Source organism: Rhinolophus sinicus, chromosome X (assembly GCF_036562045.2).
Source record: "Rhinolophus sinicus isolate RSC01 chromosome X, ASM3656204v1, whole genome shotgun sequence".
NCBI lineage: Eukaryota > Metazoa > Chordata > Mammalia > Chiroptera > Rhinolophidae > Rhinolophus > Rhinolophus sinicus.
In genome coordinates, this window is record NC_133768.1 from 1,869,554 (window position 1) to 1,895,957 (window position 26,404).

At 34.5% G+C, this 26,404-nt stretch overlaps 1 protein-coding gene across 6 annotated transcripts in view; it reads left to right on the forward strand.

Moving 5' to 3' along the window:
- LOC141567002 (ubiquitin carboxyl-terminal hydrolase 9X-like) overlaps window positions 1–26,404 on the forward strand; it is a 176,955-nt gene that overhangs the window by 21,448 nt on the left and 129,103 nt on the right. For all 6 annotated transcript variants that reach the window (XM_074323490.1, XM_074323489.1, XM_074323488.1 and 3 more), the window contains 4 exons: window positions 14,769–15,022; window positions 20,189–20,334; window positions 21,439–21,518; window positions 24,333–24,445. In XM_074323490.1, coding sequence (XP_074179591.1) covers window positions 14,927–15,022; window positions 20,189–20,334; window positions 21,439–21,518; window positions 24,333–24,445 — 435 coding nt within the window. In that variant the 5' untranslated portion in view covers window positions 14,769–14,926. The remainder of the gene's footprint in view (window positions 1–14,768; window positions 15,023–20,188; window positions 20,335–21,438; window positions 21,519–24,332; window positions 24,446–26,404) is intronic.

Here is a 26,404-nt window from a genome sequence, read left to right on the forward strand (position 1 = left end):
TACTTAAGAGACTTGGGTTACAATGTAGATCTTTAGCAAACTAGTGAGCAAGTTATTTAACTTCATTAAATGTATAAAATAAGAGACTTGGAGTAAGTGATTGCTGTCTTATTGTATAATAATCTTGAATTGTATTCATTTTTCTATTCCGGTGAGAGTTACATTGACATCCATAAGGCTGTGATGGTGTAGTATGGTGTGTTAGTAATATGACTTTGACTTTCCTGCCACCAAGTTTGAAATACTTGTCTAAGAGGTAGGACATAACAATATATGACAAAACTTGGCAACTTGAAATTACTAACTTACCTTTTACTTTCTGATGTCGGGAATCTGAGTGGCTTAGCTGATGGTTCCCTATAGACAGCACCCAGGTGTCTCACGGCTGTTGGTAGCAGTCATCTATCTTAATGCTTGTCTAAAGTATCCTTTTCTGTGATGACTCATTCACATGACTGTTGGCAGGAGGTATCAGTACCTTGCCATGCAGATCTCTCTGTAGTGCTGCTTCAGTGTTTTGGGACAAGTATTAGCTTCCATGTTGAGACTACCCCTGCTAAGCTTTAAGAATGTTAATGCAGCTAAAAATTATTAGCAACCTGGTAGGGAAAATACTAAGAGGAATTCTAGTTTTTTCTCATAATGAAGAATAGAGATGTGCAGTGATTAAAGTTTGCTATAGATGGTTTCAGATAAAATGTTAATTCTTTGTTTTTTGGTTTTTTTTTAATCATAGTAAGATAATTAGCAAAAAGAACTTACTACCGTTTTTTCCGGAAAATAAGACCTAGCTGGACAATCAGCTCTATCTAATGCGTCTTTTAATATCTAATATATTATATTATATTATATTATATTATATTATATTATATTATATTATACCTTGTCTTATAGTAAAATAAGACCAAATATTATATTGTATTATATTATATTAATATTATATTATATTATATGCCATTCCTGGTCTTATAGTAAAATAAGACTGGGTTTTAAATTAATATTTGCTCCAAAAGGTGCATTAGAGCTGATTGTCTGGCTAGGTCTTGTTTTCGGGGAGACACAGTATGTATGTTGTATTTCTTGAGACTAGCAGTTCTCAAACTTTTTCAAGTTCTAGGTAAAAGCTTTTGAGAATCTCATAAAGCTTTAGTTTTTGTGTGTTTTCTCTTGGTATTTACCATATTGTATGTTAAAATTTGTAAGTTTAAAGTTACTATTTCATTTGAAAAAAGTGCAAAACCAACGACATGTTAACAAATATTTTTGTGAAAGATAACTATTTTCCAAGTTAAAATTTCTTTACATTTTTAATAGACCTTTTTTTGAGCAGTTTTAGGTTTGCAGAATTATTGCTTAGAAAACAGAGTCCCTATATTATATCTCCCCTCACTCCCACTTTCCCCTGTTTATGTCTTGTGTTACTATGATAACGGTTTGATGAATCTGTTTGATACATCAGTATTAACTAAAGTTCGTAGTTTATGTTAGGGCACACTCTGTGTTGTACGGTTCTATGTGTTATAACAAATGCATAATGGCATGTATTTATCATTATACCATCAACCGGAATAGTTTCAGGTCCCTAAAATGCCCTGTGCTCCATCTGTTATCTCTCCTCCCCGTTCCCAGAACACTTGACAACCACTGATCTTTTTACTGTTTCTGTAAGAGTATTGCCTTTTCTCAAATGTCATGTAGTTGGAATCATACAGTATGTAGCCTTTACAGATTGGTTTCTTTTACTTAACAGTATGAATTTAATATTTCTCTGTGTCTTTTTGTTGCTTGATAGTTAATTTCTTTTTGTTGCTGAACAATATTCTATTGTTAAGTACCACCATTCCAAACATCTTGGTTGCTTCCAGTTTTTAGCAAATGCTAATAAAACTGCTATAAACATCTGTGTACAGGTTTTTGTGTGGACATAAATTTTTGTTTGGGTAAATATGTAGGAATGTGATCGCTGGATTGTATGGTAAGCCTACTATTAGCTTTATAAGAAACTGATAAATTGTCTTTCAAAGTGATAGACTAATATTTTGCATTCCCACCAGCAAGGTGTAAAAAGTTCTCCAATAAGGGGACTAATGCTATCAATTTGCTATCCAGAGCTTAGAAATCACCATGTTTCTAGATTTTGAAGGAATAGATGAATGACAATGATTAGAAATAGTTTTTGATCACATATGTGACATTAAAATTTTGGATTTAGAGTGAGAGATATTTAACATCAGCATATGAAAACAATTGCAAAAAACAGGTGGATATTTGCAGACCTTGGTTTTTGGCGTTTGTTTACATAAATGTACTCTTAGTTGCTAGATTGGTAGAACACTTGACTTATTTTAGGGATTTCCTGGGATGTGCTGATGAGCAAAAAACTGTAGTTATTATCGTTATGGAACTTAAGTTTTTACCATATATAGAGAAAGTTACATAAATGCCAAAAACAAACAAACAAACAAAAAAAACACAAAGGAAACTGCAAGAGGCTGTGAGAACCAATTGCATGGGACTTGATGAGGCTTAGTCAAAGAGACCTCTTCAAACAGGCCATGTCTGAATTGAGAGTCAAAGAATGAAACCAGACAAACTGCAAAGATCCCAGAAATAGCCAGGATGAAAGTGAGTTGGGTGGTACATACTTTAAAGAAGCATGAAGGCAAAAAATGTTATTTAAAAGCTGGAATGAGGTTTATTCTCCTGACAATATGATTCTCAGTCACATTTTATTTTCTTAGTAGAGGGGAAGAAAAAACCTTGGAAGGGCATTAATTAGGTGGTTGATTGTTACTAGCAGCCAGTGTTATCGTGATCTTGAGAAACCATTATTTGTATGTGTTATTCTGTGTAAACTATACTTCTTCATAAAGGTTTGTGTTTAGCAGTGTTAATATGTCTATAGACATGTGTTAAGTCTGTAAGTACCATATAAGCTCACCATATAAGGCTCTTCTTGTATGGCAGGGAAAATAATTTTGGAATTGCTGTTTTATATAGGATACTCTTCCAGACACCAGTACATTTAAAGATATGCCTTCAGTCTTCCTGAATGCATTGTCGCAATTCAAGTTTTGATTTAAAATGTTTTATTAAAATTTAACTATATTATTAATTTAGAAATAAGTATTTTCATACTTTACTTCATTATTTTACATAAGACTTAAAATGTTTATTGAATTATAGTATATAATAAACAACTTATTGCATGCATTTAAATATTTTAACTCACCATGGTTTACATTTTCTATCTGTAATGTTAGTTGCAAAACAGTTTGTAAGTATTTTTTTCTGAGATATTGTTATTACAGTTTATTATTTCAAAGTGGTCTGCAAAAGTATTGAGGTTTAGTAAGCCTGAAGAAGGCTAACTATAGCTTCAGTTTTTCTATTAAATTGCTTGCTTCTTCTAAGTCCAGATTATGCATATTTTTATATATTTTAAGTTGTAGAAAAACATACATAAAATTTGCTATTTTCCTGTTTTAAAGTGTATAGTTTAGTAGTAACATTCACATTGTGATGCAACCATCACCACCATTTATTTCCAGAATTTATTCATCTTCAAAACTGAAACTGTACCCATTAAACTATAACACATTATTGCACCCTTCTACTTTCTGTCTTTCTGAATTTGATTACTGTAAATACTTCATGTGAGTGGAATTTGTCCTTTTATGACTGTCTTATTTTACTTGGCATAATGTTCTAGAGGGTCATCTTCCTTGTAGCATATATCAGAATGATAGGATTCAGCCTATTCATTTAAGACTGAATGATATTCCCTTGTATAAATACACCACATTGTGTTTATCCATTTTTTAATCAGGTCATTTGATTTTTTTTTTTATTTTTTTTTTGCTGAGTTGTAGAAATTCTCTGTCTCTTTATGTTGACACCTTAACAGATACATTATTTACATATTTTTTTGTTTAGTTCTACAAGTTGTGTTTCACACAATCAATTGTGTCTTTTGATGCACAGAACTTTTTCAGTTTGATATTGTCCAATTTGTCTATTTTTGTTCTTGTTGCCTGTGCTTTTGCTGTTTTATCTAAGACATCTTTGCCACATTTCACTCAGGTCATGAAGATTTTCTGTGTTTTCTTCTAGGAGTTTTATAGTTCTGGGTTTTACATTTAGGTCTTTAAACAATTTTCAGTTAATTTTTTTATTATGGTATAAGATAAGGATCTAGCTTCATTCTTTTAACATATGAATATTTAGTTTTCCTAACACTGTTTGTTGAAAAGATTGTCCTTTCCTTGGTTTTTGTACCCCTGTCAAAGATCATTTGACCATATAATTGAGGATTTATTTCTGTTCCATTAGAACAGGGCTTCTTATACTGTTTCATTGGTCTATCTGTCCATATGTCAGAACCACATAACTTTGATTAGTGTAGTTCTGTAATATGTTTTGAATCTTGAAGTATGGTACCTACAAGTTTATTTTTCTTCAAGGCCTTGTTTTGACTGTTTGGGAGTTCTTTTTTATTCCATCTGAAAGATTCCGTTGGAGTGATTATCTACAAAAAATACTGTTGGCTGTTAGGAATAGGGTAGATTCTGTAGATTACTGTTTACCTTGTAATAGTGATACACTTTACTAAAGTAATTAATATGTTCTAAAAATTCCTTTAGATATAGTGGTATTTCCATGAAAAAGACATGGAAACAGAGAGTGGTTATTACTAACTCTTAAGAGAAGGTAGGTTTTAGGGAAAGAGGTAACTTTGGGATCTGACTTATGTTTGTCTTTAGAAATTACTTTTAATTGCTGCATAAACATTTCTTATTTATCTGTTAGAAACAATTTTTTATGAGTTTCAGGTTTACAAAAAAGCATAATGATTAGACATTTAAACCCTTCACAAAGTGATAATCCCCCTCCTAGTCCACTACCCCTCTAAAATGATAAATAGCTATTACTAAACCATTGACTATATTCGCTATGCTGTGCTTTACATCCTGTGACCATACATATAATTATTGTTAGCATTCAATATTATTGTACATCAACTTCAGCTGTACAGCACAGTGATCAGGCATCTACACAATCTATGAAGCAATCGTCCCAATAAGTTCAGTACCATTTGGCACCCCACACAATCTTTACGATGTTATTGATGATTATATTCCCCATACTGTATGTCATATTTTCATGACTATATTGTGACTACTACTTTGTATTCTCTAATCCTTCACCTTCTCCCTCATTCCTTCCCCCTGCCATCTAGCAGCCATCAGTTTTTTCTGTATCTCTGAGTCTATTTCTGTTTTGTATAACATTTATTCTATTCTTTAGATTCCACTTATAAGTGAGATCATACAGTATTTCTCAGTCTAATTTATTTCACTTAACATAGTATCCACTACATCCATCCATTTTGTTGCAAATGGTAAAAATTCATTCTTATTTATGGCCGAGTAATACTCCGTTATATAAATTACCACAATTTCTTTATCTGATCATCTATTGATGGGCATTTTAGTTTTTTCCATATCTTGGCTACAGTGAACGTAGGGGTTCATATATATTTTTTGAATTAGTGTTTTCAGTTTCTTTGGGTAAATACCCAGGAGTGGAATTATGGAGTAATAAGGTAGTTATTTTTTTTAAGTTTTTGAGTATCCTCCATACTGATTTCCATAGTGGCTGCACTAATTTGCAATCCTACCAACAGTGCAAAAGGGTTCCCTTTCTCCGCATCCTTGCCAGCAACTTATTTGTTAATTTATTGATGATGGTCATTCTCACAGGAGTGAGGTTGGTATTTCATTGTGGTTCTTATTTGCATTTCTCTGATTATCAGTGACATTGGACATCTTTTCATGTCTATTGGCCATCTTTATGTCCTTTTTAGAGAAATATCTATTCACGTCCTCTGTCCATTTTATAATTGGGTTGTTGTTTTTTTGGTGTTGAGTTTTTTTTTTTAAATAAATTTTGGATATTAACCCCGTATCGGATGTGTCATTGGCAGATATCTCCTCCCATTGACTCTTTCATGGTGTTAATTGATTTCAAGATTTTTTTCAATGTGTCAGAAATCCACAAAACATAAAAAGTTGATACTTTGTTTTATGCATTTAATAATAACAATTTGAGCTGCTTTGTATATAAATGACATTATTTTTTGTATAAAAATTTCTGATACATTCATTAGAATATATCCAGCCATTGTGACAAAAGAGTTAATTAAGTTGGATGTCTTTTTGTTTTGTTAATGGTTTCCTTTGCTGTGAAAAAAACTTTTTATTTTTTTGTAGTTCCATTTCTCTATTCTTAATATTCTTCCCTTGCCCAAGAGGATATTTCAGTAAAAGTATTACTAAGGGAAATGTGTGCCATTTTACTTCCTATATTTTCTTCAAGTAGTTTATGGTTTCATGTCATACATTTAAGTCTTTAATCCATTTTGAATTTATTCTTGTATATAGCATAAGAAGGTGGTCCAGTTTAATTTTTTGGCATGTGTCTGTTCAGTTTTACCAGCACCATTTATTAAATAGGCTGTCTTTACTCCAATGTAAATTTTTGTTTCCATTGTCGTAGGGTAAATGACCATATAGGCATGGATTTATTTCTGGGCTCTCTATTCTGTCCCAGTAATCTGTGTATCTGTTTTTATACCAGTACCATGCTGTTTTGATTACTATAGCCTTGTAGTATGATTTGACATCAGGTAGTGGGGTAACTCCCACTTTGTTCTTATTTCTCAGGATTGCTGTGGCTATTTGGGGTCTTTTATGGTTCCCTATAAATTTTAGGATTTTTTGTTCTAGTTCTGTAAAAGTGTTGTAGGTATTTTGATAGGGATTGTGTTGAATCTATATATTGCCTTAGGTAGTAGATGTTTTAACTATATTAAATATTCCTATCCATGAGCATGGTATGTGTTTCCATTTGTTTGTATCTCCTTTAATTACTCTCTCTTTTTTTCAAATGGTTATGAAGAAGTTTATGTAGTGTGTTTTGTTTTTTTTTTTAAGATTTTATTGGGGAAGGGGAACAGGACTTTATTGGGGAACAGTGTGTACTTCCAGGACTTTTTCCCAAGTCAAGTTGTTGTCCTTTCAGTCTTAGTTGTGGAGGGTACCATTCAGCTTCAAGTTGTTGTCCTTTCAGTCTTAGTTATGAAGGGTGCAGCTCAGCTCCAGGTCCAGTTGCCTTGTTAGTTGTAGAGGGCACAATCCATCATCCGTTGTGGAAGTCGATCTGGCAACCTTGTCGTTGAGAGGACGTGCTCCAACCAACTGAGTCATCCGGGGGCTCAGCGGCAGCTCAGCTCAAGGAGCTCAGCGGCAGCTCAGCTCAAGGTGCCATGTTCAGTCTTAGTTTCTGGGGGCACTCCCACCATCCCTTGCGGATCTCGAGGAGTTGAACCAGCAACCTTGTGGTTGAGAGCCCACTGGCCAATGTGGGAATCGAACCGGCAGCCTTTGGAGTTAGGAGCACGGAGTGCCAACAACCTGAGCCACCAGGCTGGAACTAATTTCTCTTTTTAATGTCTTAATATATAAAACTTTTACTTCCTTGGATAAATTTATTCCCAAGTATTTTTTTCTGATGCAATTGTAAACGGGTTGTTTTCTTAATTTTTCTTTCTGATAGTTTATTATTGGTGTATACAAATGCAACTGATTTCTGAATATTAATGTTGTATCCTGCTACATTACTAAATTTCATTTATCAGTTCTAATAGTTTTTGGTGGAGTCTTTGAGGTGCTCTCTCTATAGTATTATATCATACAATGACAGTTTTATCTCCTTTTTTCTAATTTGGATGCCTTTTATTTGTTCTTCTTGTCTGATTGCTGTGGCTAGAACTTCCAGTACTAAGTTGGATAAAAGTGGTGAAAGTGGCCATTTTTGTCTTGTTCCTGATCTTATGGGGAATGCTTTTGGCTTTTCCCATTGAGTATGATGTTACCTGTGGTTTTGTGATACATGGCCTTTATTATGTTGAGATATGTTCCCTCTATTCCCACTTTGCTGAGAGTTTTATCATAAATGGATGCTGGATTTTGTCAAATCTTTTTTCTGTATCTATTGATATGACCATACGATTTTTATTTTTTATTTTATGTGATGTATCATGTTAATTGATTTGTGGATATTGAACCAACCTCCAATACCAGGAAGGAACCCCACTTGATCATGGTGTATGATGTTTTTAATGTATTGCAGAAATTGGTTTGATAATATTTTGCTGAGATATTTTGCATCTGTGTACATTAGGGATGTCAGACTGTGGTTTTCTTTTCTTGTAATGTCTTTGTTTTGGGAATCAGGGTAATGGTGGCCTTGTAAAATGAGCTTGTGAATCTCTACTACTCCTGGATTTTTTAAATATTTTGAGGAGACTAGATGTTAATTCTTTTTTGAATATTTGGTAAAATTCATCCGTTAAGCCATCTGGTTCAGGGCTTTGTTTCTTGGGAGCTTGTTGATTACTAACTGTATTTCATTGGTAGTATTCAGTCTGTTCAGATTTTTTGTTTCTTCTTAATTCAGCCTTGGAATGTTGTATGTGTCTAGGAATTGATTCCTTTTTTTCCTCAGATTTTCTAATTTATTGGCATGTAGTTGCTCTCTAATTTGTTGGCGTATAGCTGCTTGTAGTATTTTCTTAAAATTTTTTGTATTTCTTTGGTGCTTGTGGTCACTGCTCTTTCATTTCTGAGTTTATTTATTTGGTTTTTCTCTCTTTTGTCAGTTTTGTATATCTTTTCAACAAACCAGCTCTTGGTTTCATTGACTTTTTAAAATTTATTTCCATCCTGATCTTTATTATGTCCTTCCTTGTACTTACTGTGAGCTTATTTTGTTGTTCTTTTTTTTTCAGTTTTGTTTGTTGTAAAGATAGACTGTTGATTTGAGATTTTTCTAGTTTATTTTGTTGTTGTTGTTTTTTTTTTGTTGTTGTTGTTTTTTTAGTTAGAGCATTGCTATGAATTTCCCTTTTATGACTGCTTTGCTGTATTCTATAGATTTTTGGGTATTGTATTTCATTTTCGTTTGTCTCGAGGTAGCTTTTGATTTCTTTCTTCATCTCCTTGTTGACTCATTCATTATTTAGTAGCATGTTATTCAGTCTCCATGTGTTTGTGTGTTTCTCAGTTTTCTTCTTGTAATTGATTTATAACTTCATGGAACTTAGGTCAGAAAAGACACATGATATGATTTCAGTCTTCTTAAGTATATTGGGACTTGTTTTGTGGCCTAATGTGGTGTATGTTGGAAAATGTTCCATGTGCACTTGAAAAGAATGTATATTTTGCTGCTTTGAGGTGAAATGCTCTAAAAATATCAATTAAATCCATCAGGTCTAATGTATCATTTAAGGCCACTGTTTCTGTATTGATTTTTCTGTCTAGAGGATTTGTCCATTGGTGTCAGTGGAGTGTTGAAATCCCTATATTATGATGGTGCCACTATTGATCGCTGTCTTTATGTTGGGCAATATCTGTTTTATATGTTTAGGTGATCCTATGTTGGGTACATAGATGTTTACTAGGGTTGTGTCTTGTTGGATTGATGCTTTTTTATTATTATTATGTAACGGCCTTCTTTGTCTTTTATTATAGTCTTTGTTTAAAGTATTTTATCCAATATAATTATTGCTACCCTAGCTTTTTTCTCATTTCCATTTGAATGAAATATCTTTTTATATCCCTTTACTTTTAAGTCTGTTGCTGTCTTTTGATCTGAGGTGGGTCTCTTGTAGACAGCATGTGCATGGGTCTTGTTTTCTTATCCACTCAGCTACCCTATGTGTTTTGAATGGAGCATTGAACCCACTTACACTGAAAGTGATTATTGATAGGTACATAGTTTTAGCCATTGTATTATTCATATTTTTGAACTTAGCTTGTTTTCTCCTTTCCTCTGCTTAAAAAAGTCCTTTTAACATTTCTTGTAATACTAGCTTTTTCTTGTCTGGGAAGCTCTTTATCTCTCCTTCAATTTTAAATTATAGCCTTGATGGGTAGAGTAGGCATGGTTTTAGGCCCTTGTTTTTCATCACTTTGAATATTTCCTGCCATTCCCTTCTGGCCTGCAAAGTTTCTGTTGAGAAATCAGCTGATAGACTTATGAGAGCTCCCTTGTAAGTAACTAGTTGTCTTTCTCTTGCTGCATTTAGGATTCTTTCTTTGTCTTTAACCTTTGCCATTTTAATTTTGATGTGTCTTGGTGTGGGCCTGTTTGGGTTCATACTGTTTGGGTCTCTGTGCTTCCTGGGTTTGTATGTCTATTTCGTTCTCCATGTTAGGGAAGTTTTCAGCCATTATTTCTTCAAATAGGTTCTTGATCCCTTGCTCCCTTTCTTCTTGTGGTACCCCTATGATGTGAATGTTGTTACACTTGATGTTGTCCCACAGGTCTCTTAAACTATTTTCATTGTTTTTTTATTCTTTTTTATTATTATTATTCTGACGGTGTTTTCTGCTACCTTGTCTTCTGAATTGCTGATTCGATCCTCTGCTTCATCTAATCTGCTGGTGATTCCTTCTAGTGTATTCTTAATTTCAGTTTTGTATTCTTTATTTCTGACTGGTTCTTTTTTATGGTTTCTATGTCCATCTTTATGCTTGCTCTCTCTTTGTTGAAACTCTAAGTTCCTTAAGTATCCTTATAACAGTGTTTTAAACTCTATCTCTGGTAGATTGGTTGTCTCTGTTTCATTTAGTTCCATTTCTGGAGGTTTCTTCTGTTCTTTTATCTGGGACATGTTTCTTTGTTTTTCATTGTGGCTGTCACTCTGTGTTTGCTTTCATGTATTAGGTAGATTACCTAAGTCTCTCAGTCTTTGTTGGGTGGCCTTATGTAGTATGTGTCCTTTGTAGTCAAATTGCACCATCTTCCTAATCTCCTGTGTGCGTGTGTTACAGAGGTATACCTCCTGCTGTGTGTATTCTCCTGTTGTAGTTGAGCCTTGATTGCTTTTGGCATGTCAGTAAGTGGGATTGACATCCAGGCTGACTAGCTGTAAAACTTGGTATGACCACAGTGTATGAGCTGCTGTGTGAGGGCTGACGTCTCAGAGGAGGCTTCACCCCTGTGGGACCTTGTTCCTGTTGAAAATTCCCTTTGGGTGTGCCGCCTGTGGGTAAATCCAGGTAGTGCTCTGGTTTGGGCTGAAGCTGGCCTCTGGGTGTATTTCTGGCATCTCATGGGTGTGGCTCCCACGCAGGGCTGGTTGAATCCTGTCTGTTACAGGACCATGGCTACCTGGTAGGTGCCTCAAAGCTCTATGTGGTTGGCAGCTGCCTGTGCTGGATCTGGAGGCATGTTGGGTGGGCTGTCTGTGAACTGAGGCTGGCTGCCACCAATATTGGTCCTGAGGCAGGTTAGCGAAAGGGCCAGGGCCTCATGTGCCTGTTGCCACCTGTCAGCTGCCCATGAGGCCCAGTCGTTGAAAGAGGCTCCTTAGGAGTATGTGTCTTACTTGTTGACCCAGTGATGACAGTGACCTTGGTGATGCAACACTACCAGGTCAGAGTGGAGTTCTAGTCATGAGATGTGGCCAGGGGTTTTTAAAATGTTAATGCAGATCAGATCTTACGCCTGTACCTGCCCTGTGACCACCTCATACAATGCCTTGAGAACACTGCAGCCAGCCACTACCTCAGGCTCACAGATTCCTGAGAGCTGACCCCAGTGGGTATGGAGCAGTTTTTGGGTCACTGTTCATCTCAGAATCTCCATGGGCCATTGCAGATTGTTTACTCTTATAAAAAGCCCCCTTCCTGGCTTATGAGGGATGGAGAGGCAGCTACCCAGGTGTCCAGAGTGCCCCTCTCAATGTAACTCTAGGTGAGCAGTACAGGGTTCCTGGGAGCTAAGGAGTGTGGTTGGTGGTTTCTACAAAGTCATTGCATCCTAGCTCTGGCACCAGTGCTGGGCCCAGCACTACCCCACAAAAATGCCCAGAGATGACTTCGGCCTGCCACAGCCCATGTCAGGCCCACCAAGCCACCACCTATCTACGTTGTGGCACAGGTTTCGGTTAACACTGTTCAGTAATCATTCCCCAGGCCACCACAGGCCTTCCACCTGGTTTAATTCTCAGCCTGTGTGAAGGGGCCAGCAATCTGGTGGTCAAGAATTTCCCAACTGAAGTAGCACCAGTTTAGGGTGGGGATCCAGTGCATTACCAAGGCAGAGCACACACACAGGTTACACCAGACCAATGTGATCCCAGACTTGGCCCTTTGGGGGATGGCTTAACCCTGAAAAAATAGCACACCCATATATGTTACATTTTTGCAGACTCCACACAGGGACAACAATGGCTCCTATCCCTCCAGCTCCTGTACTGAAGCCACATAATGCAGTCCTCCCCTGAATGCCCCTGGGCCTCCTGAGCTGCCACTCTCTCTGCCAGAGACCGAGAGTGCCCTCAAGCGACTGAGTCCATGTGCCAGCTCTACAAGAGGACATCTGAGTTTCCAGTAACCTTCTACCCCACTGGGAAGGGAAGACAGAGATCTCACTGATTTCCACTTCAAGATTCTGTGGGAAATTCTCTTCCCAGAACAGAACCCCTGGACTGGGGAGCCCGGTGTGAGGCTGGAGAGCCCCTACCTTTTCTGGGGGACCTCTGCCACTGATCTGACCATCTCAGTGTTCAACTTCTGGGTTTGGGGTTAGCCTGTTTCGTGTCTCAGCCCCTCCTACCAGTCCCAATGGGGCCTCTTCTTTATAGATCCTTGGTTATAGGGGTTCTGTTCAGCTAGTGTTCAATAGTGTTCTGTTGATTCTAGAGATTTATTTGTAATTTTGCTGTGATCCTGGCATGCAGTAGCCATAGCATTTACGCAATCCTCCATCTTTTTCAAGTACCTCTCTGCATACACATTTCTTGTTCATCACCTTTGGTTTAACAGAGACCAATTTTCTCAATGCTTAAAGGTGTCAGAAACCAGCAATCTAATGTACCGAGGAAAAGAGGTGAATTTTTATGTTGTGGCAGAGAGCTGAATGTAAGCAATAAATAAATAAATAAATAAATAAATAAATAAATAAATAAATAAATAAATGTATCAGAATAAAGTATGTAAACTAAGACTTTGTGCATCTTATGACGAAAGTTTACTTAGCACTAATGAAAATCTAGAAATGTGAAAAATGTTGATTGGAGAAGGTTAACAACAATAAATAAGTGCCAAAAGACAAGTACCTGAGAGGTAGAACTGTGGGAGAAAGAAAAAATAGCAAACAAACTGAGGCTTTGTAATAAGCAAGAGATGGTTCAGTAGTTCTGTGATCTGGGAGAAAGATATTCTGAGGGAAAGGATCGCATTGCCACTTTGTTTCCATTTATCCTAATATTAATAACATCCTTGTGCTGACAATGACCTTTTTCCAGTTCTTAGATTACTTACTGTATGTCTCTAGATAGAGGGATATGGGAAGACCAAAATGGCAGATACACAATTATAAGATTACTTTAGTCCATATAATCTCAAATGCCCAAAAGGAATACAAAACAAGGGAAGAGTTTATGAAGAAATATTTAATTAGAAACTCTCCTCTCCCCATAGTATTGTTTTAATAGGCAAATAAATGAGATTTATTCTGTACTTTCTTGTGCTTTAGTCAAATCACTTAACATTTCAGAGCCTCGGGTTTTTAATTCATAGAACAATGTCACAAAATCAGTGTGTAATCTGCAAAGAGGTAAGGTCTTGATCCTAGATCAGAAGTTCTCCCAAAAAATACTTGTGCCGAAAGCTTTGCATGTAGTTTAGAGGAATTGGTTTATTTCCAAAGCCATCCCTGTAGCATCCTTAAGACCATCTTAATAAATGCAATTTTGAACACAAACCGAATAATGAGAAAAAGGAATGACCTAGACATTCTTTCAGGAAATTTCTGGAGGACAGATATTAGTGGCTTTCAATAGGGGAAATTTAAGCATAGTTAATAGGCTAACAAAAACTTATCTAGAAAGAAATTGAGAGAATAAAGAGCAGTTCTTTCACAGATGGGATATGTATAGTGGGATGAGGAGCCCAGGTAAAAGGACAAAAGAAAAAGAACTTAGAGTACATTTAAACTACCAAAGAATGAAATTGAATTGGCAACTGATTTTTTTTGAGTTATATGAAAGGTTATTTTAGTTAGAAACAGAACTCAAACAGAAGATGATAGGGAATTTCTCTAAGTTTTAAAATCATCTACTTATATAGCTTTTGAAATGAGAATGTGTATAGAAAACAAAAATGAAACAGACTGTGTGTGATCTTAATGACTAGAGGGTGTGTGTGTGTGTGTGTGTGTGTGTGTGTGTGTGTGTGTATGCATGTATACTTAAGGGTTTTTGATCTATTCTCTAATCCTATCTTTATGGAATAATATTATGTCTTAACTCAATTTTTCATTTTATTTATAAAGAGAAGACTACATCTTACCTTTGAGTATTTATATTTTCAGTGTGTTTAAGACAGCAACAAATCTAGATATGCATTTTATAGATTCTTTTATAAAAATGACAACTAAGAACCTTGTATTTTTTTCTGAAATATTATATGTAACATTAAGACTGTAGTTTTCATGTTTTCTTACAATTACTGGTTTGACAATATTAATTTATTAGATTGAGTAACAGTATTGATAAAATTTTACCTTTTCTTTCTCATTTTTATAGCCATCTGTTATAGAGACTCTGATAGATATACCATACACATTAAAATTGAAACGATTCATTAATTTTTTAAATATTTAAAACAAGTATACCTTTTTTCTTCTACCTTTAGGTTATGAAATAGTCTCTGCAAGATGGTCTGTCCTTCAGTTGGAGATTTTTAAGGCTGACATATGCTGGTATTTTATCTCCTATAAGTGGACTATAATTTCTTCTCTTACGACAATTACATAAACAGACAAAATAGCAAAGATATATTCCGTGTCAAGTATGACAGCCACGACTCGTGGCTCTCCAGTAGGAGGGAATGACAGCCAGGGCCAGCCTCCTGATGGACAATCTCAGACCCCCTTCCAACAGAATCAGGTAGGACGTTAAGGCTTTATTGTTTTGGATGTTATAGAATACTAAACAATGTCACATATCCTGAATAATTTGTAAAGTAATCATAAAAGTATTTTAAGTCACACTTAAGTCACTGAGGCTCTTAGCAAAGGGAAACCTACTGTATATACTTGAGAATATACCTCTACTGTTTTTATATAGAAGGCCCTATGTGCATTTGAGGGCAAAAGTGTTAAAGCCGCCATTTACTGTTTAGTTATAAGCTTAGGTCAAGTTAGCTGTTTATATTCAAGTCCCATCTTTATACTATGCTAACCTTATGGCTGGCTAAGTAATATAATATCTAAGCTTCAGTTTCTGTATCTTTAAAATGAGGATACTTGAAAAAATATTATTAAAAAAATTTTATTCATTCCCTTTCCTTTCTTAGGGTTTGGTTTACTTATTTTTTCAATTCTTGATATGAAAGTTTAGATAATTGATCAGCTTTTCTTAAATCTTTTATATTTTCTAAAACACGCATTTAGAATGGAAATTTTGCCAAACCACATCCCATGATTTGATGTGTTTGTATCTACTGTCATTCAGTTTACATTTTAAAATTTGTGCAGTGATTCTTTGATGTAAGAATTATTTTTAGAAACATAGTGCTTTGTTTTCAGCAGTTGAAGATTTTATAGGTAACTTACTGTCGGCTTGTAGCTTAATTCCTCAGTGGATAGAGAATATATTTTCAATGATATCACTACTTGTGAATTTATTGAGGTGTGGTGTGTTGCTTAACATGTTGTCAATTTCAATTCCATTAGTATTTTAAATAAATTATATTTTATGATGTAGCAGTCATTATAAATATTTTCAGTTTACTCATTATGCTTTCCAGATGTTCTCTATAGCCTTGTTTTTTTTGTGTGTGTTTTTTTTTTTTTTAAGTCCTCTGGTTTTATTCTTAGGTGAGAGGTCTGTTCATCTCTACCTGGCATTGTGGTCTTACCCATTTCACTGTTTTATCAATTTTAGTGAGATATATTTTGAACCTATAAGACGCATACAAATTGAAAATAATATTGTTTTTGTGTTTTCTAATTGACCCATTAACGTTTATGTAGATATATCTTTAATCTCTTGTAATTCTTTACCTTAAAATCTACCCCTTACATATTAGTATAACCGTACCAGGTTTTGGGGGAGGGAGGAAGATTGTTGTTACGAGGGATGTCTTTTCCTATCCTTTTTTTTAAAGCTCTCATGATTTTGACTCTTGTCCCTTATTAATTCCCCTGAATCTTACCACTTAAAATTGTTCTCTTGTACTTATTTTTGTAAATAAACTTTTTAGGTTCACAGCTGAATTGAGCAGAAAGTACAGAGTTCCTATGTCTCTCATGCCCCCACACGCTTAGCATCATCCACAGAGTGATATATTTGTTAAAATTGATGCACATACATTGGCACAATGGCATAGGTACATTGTTACAGAGTTATAGAATAGTGTCACCACCCTGATATCTGTCCTGCCTATACCTATGTATTCCTCCCTCACCACAGCCCAGGTAACTACTGGTCTTTTACTTGCCTTTATAGTTTTGTCTTTTCCAGAATGCCATATAGTTGGAATCATACGGTATGTAACCTTTTCATTCTTTCGTTTGGTAATATGCATTCTTTTCATGGCTAGATAGCTTTCTTTAAAAAAAATAAATAAATCTCTAAATAACATTTCACTCTTTGGGTGTATCATAGTTTGTTTATCTGTTCACCTCCTGAAGGACATCTTGGTTGCTTCCAATTTTTGGCAATTGTGAATCAAATTGCTGTGAACATTTATTTATATGCAAGTTTTTGTGTGGGCACAATTCATTTGATTAAACAGCAAGGCTTGTGATTGTTGGATCATGTGGTAAGGGTATGTTTAGTATTGTAATAAACTTCAAAAACTGTCTTCCAGAGTGCCTGTACTATTTATTTGCCCACTAGCAATGAATGAGAGTTCCTATTATGCCATCTTTGCCAGTGTTTGGTTTGTCAGGGTTTTGGATTTTGGCTATTCTCACTGGTGTGTAGTGATATCTCTCTCTTTTTTTTAAATTTGTAATTCTCTAATGGCATATGTTAAATGACTTTTTATATGCTTACCTGCCATCTGTATATCCCCAATATCCTCTTTGGTTAGGTGTCTATACTGGTCTTTTGCCCATTTTTCAGTCCAGTTATTTTGTTGGTGAGCTTTAAGAGTTCTTTGTATATTTTGGTTAACAGTCCTTAACTTTGCAAATGTTTTCTCCCAGTCTGTAGTTTGTTTTATGTGCAGCACAAATTATTAATTTTAGGGAAGTCCAGCTTATCAGTTTTTTTTTTAATGAATCATGTCTTTGGTAGCATATCTAAAGTAATCACCAAAACCCAGGATCATCCAGATTTTCTTCTGTCATCTTTGGGAAAGTTTGTACTTTTGTGTTTTGCATTTCAGTCTCTGATCCATTTTTAGTTAATTTTTGTTAAGGGTGTATGGCTTAGTTTCTGTATGCGTTTTTGATAGTCCAGTTGTTCCGGCACCAGTTGTTGAAAGACTGTTTTTTTCCCCCCTTGTATTGTCTTTGTTCCTTTGTCAAAGATCAGTTGATTATCCATATGGGTCTGATTCCACATCTTTCTATAGCCCTTGAATTTTAATGTATATTTGTCTTTATATTTAAAATTCTAAACAGACTTTTAAATAACTGCAACATAAAGTTGAATTTTGCTTTTTGATCCATTCAGTCTTAATTGGTGTATTTTAAACCACTGATGTGTAAAATGATTATTGAGATATTTGTAATTGGATTACTGTTTTGTATTCACTACCCTATTTTTGGTTCCACTTTATTTCTGCTTGTTGTCACTTTATTTGAACAGTAAGTCCAAGTAACTCCTATCCTTGCTCATCTCTAGGTGAGGTTTGTTACCTGTGGCTTCTTTCAAAAATTTCCACTACCATTTTCTGACATTTATCTTATTTGGTGTTTTCTGAGCTGCCTTGTATTGTGCTGTACTGTCTGACATTAATTTGGGGGAAATTCTCACTCATTGTTTCAAATATTTCTTCTCTTTCTTCCTTTCTTTGTATTATGGTATTCCCACTATACATATCACACCTTTTGTAGTTGACCAGCAATTCTTAGGTACTCTTGTGTATTTTTTTTCCCCACTCAGTCTTTTTTCTCTTTGATTTTCCAATGTTGGAAGTTTCTCTTGATAATATGCTTAACTGCGGATATCCTTTCTTCAGCTGTTGATGAGTCTATCAAAGGCATTCTTCATAACTGTTTTGGTGTTTTTGATCTTTGGCATTTCTTTTTGTTCTTTCTTAGAGTTGCCCAACTGTTCTATCATCTCTACTTTTTTCATTTGAGCCCTGAGCATATTATTTTAGTTATTTTAAATGATTGGTCTGATAATTCCAACATTCCTACCATAACTGAGTTTGATGCTTGCTCTGTCTCTTCGAACTGTATTGACTATCTTTTCGTATGCTTTCTAATTTTTTGTTGAAATGTTGAGAGTTATGCACTGGGTAAAAGGAACTACTGTAAAGATGCCTTTGGTATTGTGTTGATAAGGAGGGACAGTATGGCTAGAAGGCTGGAATTGAGTATTTTTCTAGCTCCACATGGATGGCTATGGCAGGCTAAAATTTGCTGTTTCCCTTCTCTTAGGTTGGTTGGGCTCTGATAAAAATCTAGTAGATTAGGCTCTGATAAACTAGTTTCTTTTCAGGGTCAGCCCAGTTAAGAAGAACAGAATGCTCTGGAATATTTTTAAATGGCTACATTGCACCTCCTCCTTCTGGAAACAAAGTAGATTTTTCTTTGATCTTCACTATGAGAACTTGATAGGATTTATGGAGGTAAAACTCAAAACACTATTGGAATTCAATTAAGGCTAGACCTCGTGGAATTTTTAACTTGCAGATTTTCCACACTCAGCTTCCAGCAATTAATCCATAGAGTTTTCCTATCCAAATACTGATTTCCACTGTATTTTTCTGCTCTGGCAATTTTTGATTCTCTATGTCTCCCTAACTCTCTTTGGATTTTGTGGGCAGCAGTTTACCCTGTGACAGAGATCAGATCTGAGCAGAATTGTTGACTTTGTTTATTCACTTTTTTGTTAGGAAGGAGTGATAACTTCCAAGCTCTTTACATGCTGAACTGAAAATGAGAAGTCTCTTGTTGTTTTACTTTCTTCTTTTTCAGTGTTCTTCTATTTAAGCATCTATATTTTATGTAGTCTATAGCAAATTCTGTGTTTTTGTCTTTCATTAGTATTTTTAATCCTTTTAAAATATAAATACTAATGTGTTTGGGATTCTCTTGCTTTTTATTTTTTCCTTTGGCCTCTTAAATTATTCAGTTTCTTATTTTATTTTCTGCTTCTCATTGTATTTTTCATTTATGTATTTTAAAATGCTTTTACTTATGTTACCTTAGAGGTAATTTTCTTCTTCTTTTTTTTTTACTTTCTAACTTAAAACAGTAAACATCTATTATCTTAATGCTATGCATTAGGAATTTGGGAATGGTTTAGATGAATGTTTCTGACTCAGTATTCCTTTTTGTAGTTGTGGTCAGCATATCACTTGTGGTTATCTGAAGGCTTGATTGGGGTCAAGGAATCCATTTCCACAATGGCTCATTGACATGGCTGATGGCTGGAGGAATCAGTACTTCAATATATGGGCCTCTTCTTTGGTTTCATAAGTGTCTACAAGACATGGCACTGAACTTCTCCCATTTAAAAGATTGCTCTGAGAGAGAAGGAAGAATGATGACTTTTTTGACATAACTTCAGAAGTTATACTGTCATTTCCAATCTTTTGCATAAAAATTTGTAATTAAGGATTCATCATAACTATATTTTGTTTACAGTAAACATTACAAAAACTATTGTTCTTTAGTTTTAATCAGATTAATTGATTTAGTATTATATAGTTATTAATTAATTTTAAAAATATTCTTAATCATGTGGAAAAATTCTCATAGGTTGACCTTAAAAAAAGATATGTATGCAGAATGATCACAATTTTATTTGTAGGTTATATGGACAATTAAAAATATATAAATATTTTCACTTAATCTTTGTTGGCATTTGAATTGCTAAATGCACATGTGTAGTAGAAATTTAAGTTTGGAATATTTAAATTTTAAGACCTCATCACCTGACTCCTCCAATGAGAATTCCCCAGCAACTCCTCCAGATGAACAAGGTCAAGGTGATGCTCCACTACAGCATAAAGTTGAGGAACCTGCATTTCCACATACTGACCTGGCCAAGTTGGATGACATGATCAACAGGTGAATTTGTTTTGATCTCTTTTTTCCATGGAGGTAATAAATTAGAAAAGTTAACTACTTTATCAGTATTGAATCTGATAGTCATAAAAAGAAAAGAGCGGACTTCAATGTGGGAATGATTTTAATGTTTTTTTAATAGCCTTAACATTTTAGTCATTGACAAATTCTTTATAACTCATTGTTAATCTAGGCATTTGTATGGATTTTTAAAAATGAGTAAAGATTTCGGATTAATAATGCTATATGACCTTATTTGGTATGTTTCTGGCCTAGAACTATAGGTAGGGATTTCCTTTTGAGTGTTTATAAAATTTATTTCTCCTTGGTATGTTGATTGTAAGAGGTGTTAGGTGACTTTTGTTATTTCTAGGATGTGCAGTTTTTTGTGGCAGAGAACTTGCAAGAAATTGTGTTGTTCCTTATTTCATTTTGTCTGGTGATTGTTAATTTTTATTAGACTGTATGTCTAATTAGGGCTGGACAACTAAGTCATAGAAAATCCTTAGTGACCGGGAAATATTTAAAAATTGTTTCTGTGGAACTGAAAAAGACAAAAAAGATAGTGTTGGTTTACATCTATTGGATTATTTGTAATAGATGTCTTTTATCAACATAGGCCTATTTGGGAAACTGCTGTCATTTAGTAAAGGGTTGAGGGACAGGTAGAAAAAAGTTCTTTCTGGGAAGTAGTGGGTTAGTCAGTAGATAATATTCCTACGTAACTGAGCCTTTTAAGATACTGGGGGAAATAATAGCTGCGTGTGGTAGCCTCTGCCTTGCTTTTTGATGTAGAAGTGCACTTATGATGGTACAAACGGCTAGACACTCTTTGATTCCATAATCTTCAGGAAAAAATTGATAAATGTCCTATTGATGTGAATTGAGTGAGAAATCAGGTGTTTGTCTCATTTTTTCTGTTTTTGTGAAGATCAAAATAAAAAGATTGTCAATTTCTTTTATTTACTTTATGGTTAATATATAATATAGTCAAGGTTTTTTCATTTACATTTTCACAGTAAAACTAATTACAGTAGGTAAGTTATTTATAATATTTGATGTGTTCTCAACCAATGCAGCATCTTTTTATTTCATAATAATTTTTAGGCCTCGGTGGGTGGTTCCAGTTTTGCCAAAAGGGGAACTAGAAGTGCTTTTAGAAGCTGCTATTGATCTTAGTAAAAAAGGTGAGTTTATATGTTACTATGTTTTCCATAATGTATGCTAAAGTGTATACTTCTAAGAAAGTTGTTCTTGTTAGCTTTGCTTTTCTCTGTTAAGAAGTTGTTACAGTTTTTTTACCAGTTCAAATGGTTTTCCCACATTATTTTCCAGAATGAAAAAAAAATACTGCATTTTGCCTTGTATAATGAGCACTTTCTTGTTCAAATTTGTGTGAGGGAAAAGTAAGGATGGGCATTATACAGGGAGAGTACTAAGTCCATATCTATGTAAATGTTTTTAATTATTTTATTAAAATAATTATGAGTTAACAGTGTAACTCTAGAAATCAATAACAATATCTGTATGCAAAATAATACCCTGGAATACGATAATCAGTTTTGTTGAACTTACAATGAACTTGCAATGATGAAGAGTTCTTGGCCTGCTATGATGCATAAATAATGTAAATTTGTTACCTGTACATAAAATTTCTTGTACCTTGTATCTGTTCTTGTGTTTTGCAATTTTTTGTTATATAAAATTTATTGTACTATAATGTTAAGAAATAAATACTAAAATTCCTTTATAATACAAAAAAATAAAGTACCTAAATGCAAGTAAATAAAAATTTGAATTAAAAATTAAAACGAAAGATTTTTTTTCCCCTGGAAGTTTGGACCAAAAACGTGGGTGCACTTTATACAAGGAAAAATACAGTAGTAATTGGAACCAGCCTTAAAATTAGAATTGAAAACATGCTGTCTCTAGATCAGTCATGACTTGTCTGATTCCCCTTCTAACTCCGCCTACTGAAATTTACCAAGCCTTGGTCTCCTCACAGCTTTGCAGGCTTCACTTGATAGGGACATACTAAATAACTAGAGAAGCTGACCTCTGCAGATGAACTAAAAGGAGAAGCCCATGGGGCCACAGCCTACAGGCATCAGTCCTTCCCCTCCAGGTCAGAAATGCATCTAGCAGGTCTTCAGGAGGCAGCTCTCCCTGTGGCTTTCTCCCACAAAATAATGATTCTAATGGATATTTAAGAGCAGTCAGGTTCCAGTTTGGTAGGAGAGAAGAAGAAAAACAAAAAAATTTAGCATTAAATAAAAAACAATACATGGAAAAACAGTCCTGCTAGGCTGGAAACTATCCTTGTAAACCATGGAGAAGACATTATTTTAAAGGTCCTAAGATATTAGTAAATATTAAAGGTAGTAATGCTTTCCTCATACTCATACATTGGGAAAATGACCTAATTTCTCTTGGAAAGAAGTACCTAATGATTTAGGAAGTAACTCTCTAATGCATCAATATTGTGGAAAAAAATTATTAACTTTACTGGACAATCACATAATACTGGTATTTAAAGGTGGTGAGGAAGCTTTCAGGAACAAGTTAATTTTGCTTAACAATATCTGTGATTCTGGTTGTAACAACTCTGTTTGCTAATTTTAAAAAGAAGAGAGGAAAAAAAAGTTGTTATATATTCCTAAAGTATACTGTCTCACTAAACTTTTTGGTTGGGCATATATGTACGTGTGTGTGTGTATATATATATACACACACACACGTAAATATATGAATATGTATTTATATATATATGGTGGTAAATGTTCATAGAAACTTTTGGGGAGCCTTTAAGAACATCTTTACAGTTTTAAAAATTTATATAATATTCATATCTAATGACAAGATTTGTTATTTTACCATATCTTTAAAGGGGTTGTGATTCAAAAGTTAAAAGCATTTTCCAGAATCAATTTTAAAATCTGTTAGGTGAAACAGTATACTTACAACATACTTGACAATACTTTGTGGCAATATAATTTCAGATATATGTTTTTCTTTTTGTACTTAAGTCACTTATAATTGAAAAATCTGTTGTTTAAAGAATGTTTTATATTTTATTTTTAACCTTACTAACAAAATCTAGTGACTGTATAAGTTTACTAACAAATGTTTTTTAACACTCAAATTTTTTGTTAGTGCATGTATTCAGTAACTGTACTAGGTAAGTTCTAGGTCCTACTGATAGAAGATGAACAAAAACTGAAAATGCTGCTTTATTTAATAGCATTGCCATTCAGTGGGTTATTTGTAGGGGCTTCCCATTCATTTTTTTTCTGGTACTGTGGTAACTCTGAGGCAAAGATTTACTTTTTTTAAGGTAAGTCCTGGGTTTAAATGACATATCAATACATATATGATAGAAAATCAAATTTACTGTATTGTGAACATTTAATGTCTGAGTTTTTATGAAGACGTACAGAGTTACAGATGATTTGATTTTGTTAAATCAGATGAAATTTAAAAGAAGTGAAAATGCTTAGATGCCAAGAAATGAAAGGACTGATTAGGAAGAAAAGACAGCATTCATCTTTTATATTTAGCGATATACGGATAATTTACAGGAAAACTAACTTTAAAAGTTTTTTTTGTAAAGTTTTGAACTGTATTTTCAGTGAGTAAAATGCTGTGAAATGGTTTGATTCCTCATCTACCCAGTTTCTGTTTTGTTTAAAGTCTAGTATCATAGTTTGAAGCATTTTTTTCAGTTAGTCATCGTATTATTATTGGTTTGATGTAGTTTTATACAATCAGTGTTACTAAAATTTATTAAATACAACATTTTATTTTTCTGAATTCCACATTTTCAGTGTAATTAAGTTACTTTTTAACGTCATGATAATGCCATGTCTTGTTTCAAACATTTCAAAACTATTTGTGAGTTGCAAACTATAATAGTTTCTAATAATTTGTTATCTTTAATGATAAAATTGGCTAGAGAAATGTTTTCTTTACAATCTGTATATTTTATAATTTTTTCATCTTAGGTCTTGATGTTAAAAGTGAAGCATGTCAACGTTTTTTTCGAGATGGGTTAACGGTATCTTTCACTAAAATTCTTATGGATGAGGCAGTCAGTGGCTGGAAGTTTGAAATCCACGTGAGTCTTGTAATTTATTTTGGAGACTAAGATTTACATTGTAAACCATGTGGGTTTGTCTCTGGAAAACATTACTGTGAATAATGTATCAAGTCTGCTGATAATATTTGATACAATTGAGGGTTTTTCTAGACTAGCCTTTTAGAATGACCTGAAGATTTTTAGTTTTGAAACATTGGTTTAATCTGTCACTTGGAATCCCAAATGCCCATGACCTAATACAAGATAGTGTTTCTTCAAATGTATCATTTTATTGTAAAAGTCCACTATATTACACACCATTAAAAAAGAAAAATGTCCAAGATAGAGAATATGAGGTGTAATAAACAATTATGGTAAATGTTTAAATAAAAAAAATGTATTACAGTAAAAAAGACATTGCCATTAATCCCCCTCAAAATACTCCCCGCTTTTCGAATGCTTATCCCATTGTTCATGCCATTTTCTGAAGTGGTTTTGGAAGTCCTCTTTTGAGAGTGTCTTTAGTTGTGCTGTCCTTGCTGCCTCCATGTCCTGAGTCATTTTGACTTTGGGGAAGAGCCAGAAGTCGCACAGTGCCAGATCTGGTGAATTAAGGTGGAGGAGGACACACCGTAATATTTTTATTTGACAGAAATTGCCATATACCAGAAGTGATGTGTGACATGGAGCGTTGTCGTGATGGAGGATGATTAACGGCACTTTTTTTTTTTTTTAATGTGTTGTGTTTTTTTTAATATTTTTTTTAATTAAATTTATTGGGGTGACAGTTGTTAGTAAAATTACATAAATTTCAGGTGTACAATTCTGTATTACATCATCTATAAATCCCCTTGTGTGTTCACCACCCAGAGTCAATTCTCCTTCCATCACCATATATTTGATCCCCCTTACCCTCATCTCCCACCCCCCAGCCCCCTTACCCTCTGGTAACCACTAAACTATAGTCTGTGTCTATGAGTTTCTGTTTCTCATTTGTTTGTCTTGTTCTTTTGTTGTTTTTGGTTTATATACCACATATCAGTGAAATCACATGGTTCTCTGCTTTTTCTGTCTGACTTATATCGCTCAGCATTACACTCTCAAGATCCATCCATGTTGTCACAAATGTTCCTGTATCATCTTTTCTTACCACCGAATAGTATTCCATTGTGTATATATACCACAACTTCTTTATCCATTGATCTATCGAAGGACATTTTGGCTGTTTCCATGTCTTGGCCACAGTAAACAAAGCTGCAATGAACATTGGAGCACACCGTGTCTTTATCTATAAATGTTTTCAGATTTTTTTGGTAGATACCCAGGAGACGGATTGCTGGGTCATATGGCAATTCTAGTCGTAATTTTTTGAGGAACCTCCACACTGCCTTCCATAACGGCTTCACTAGTCTGCATTCCCACCAACAGTGGATAAGAGTTCCTTTTTCTCCACAGCCTCTCCAACATTTGTTACTATTTGTCTTGATGATAGCCATTCTGACTGGGACGGCACATTTTAAAATACCTTCTCTGAACTGTAGCTCACACCCAACTGACTGCACCGAACAAGTTGAACCTTGTCACACACTGTTACTAAGGTTCAATGCTCTGCTTCCCATATTGAAGATCCCTGCCTTTCCATTGGATGGCACTCGGCAGCAACATTCACTATATTTTGTGATGACGAAAAGGCTTTGTGTCACACATCACTTCTAGTATGGCAGTTTTTGTCAAATAAAAATTATGGTGTGCTCTCATCCGCCTTATTCACTAGGTCTGGCACTGTCCCACTTCTGGCTCTTCCCCAAAGACAAAACACCCATGAAAGGTCAACGTTTTGAATCTATTCAAGACACTGAGGCAGCCATGACAGCGCAATTAAAGACACCAAAGAGAACTTCCAGAACTGCTTCAGAAAGTGGCTAGAACAATGGGATAGTGTGTTCAAAGTGAGGGGTAGTGTTGAGAAGGATTAATGGCAATGTGTCTTTTACTTTA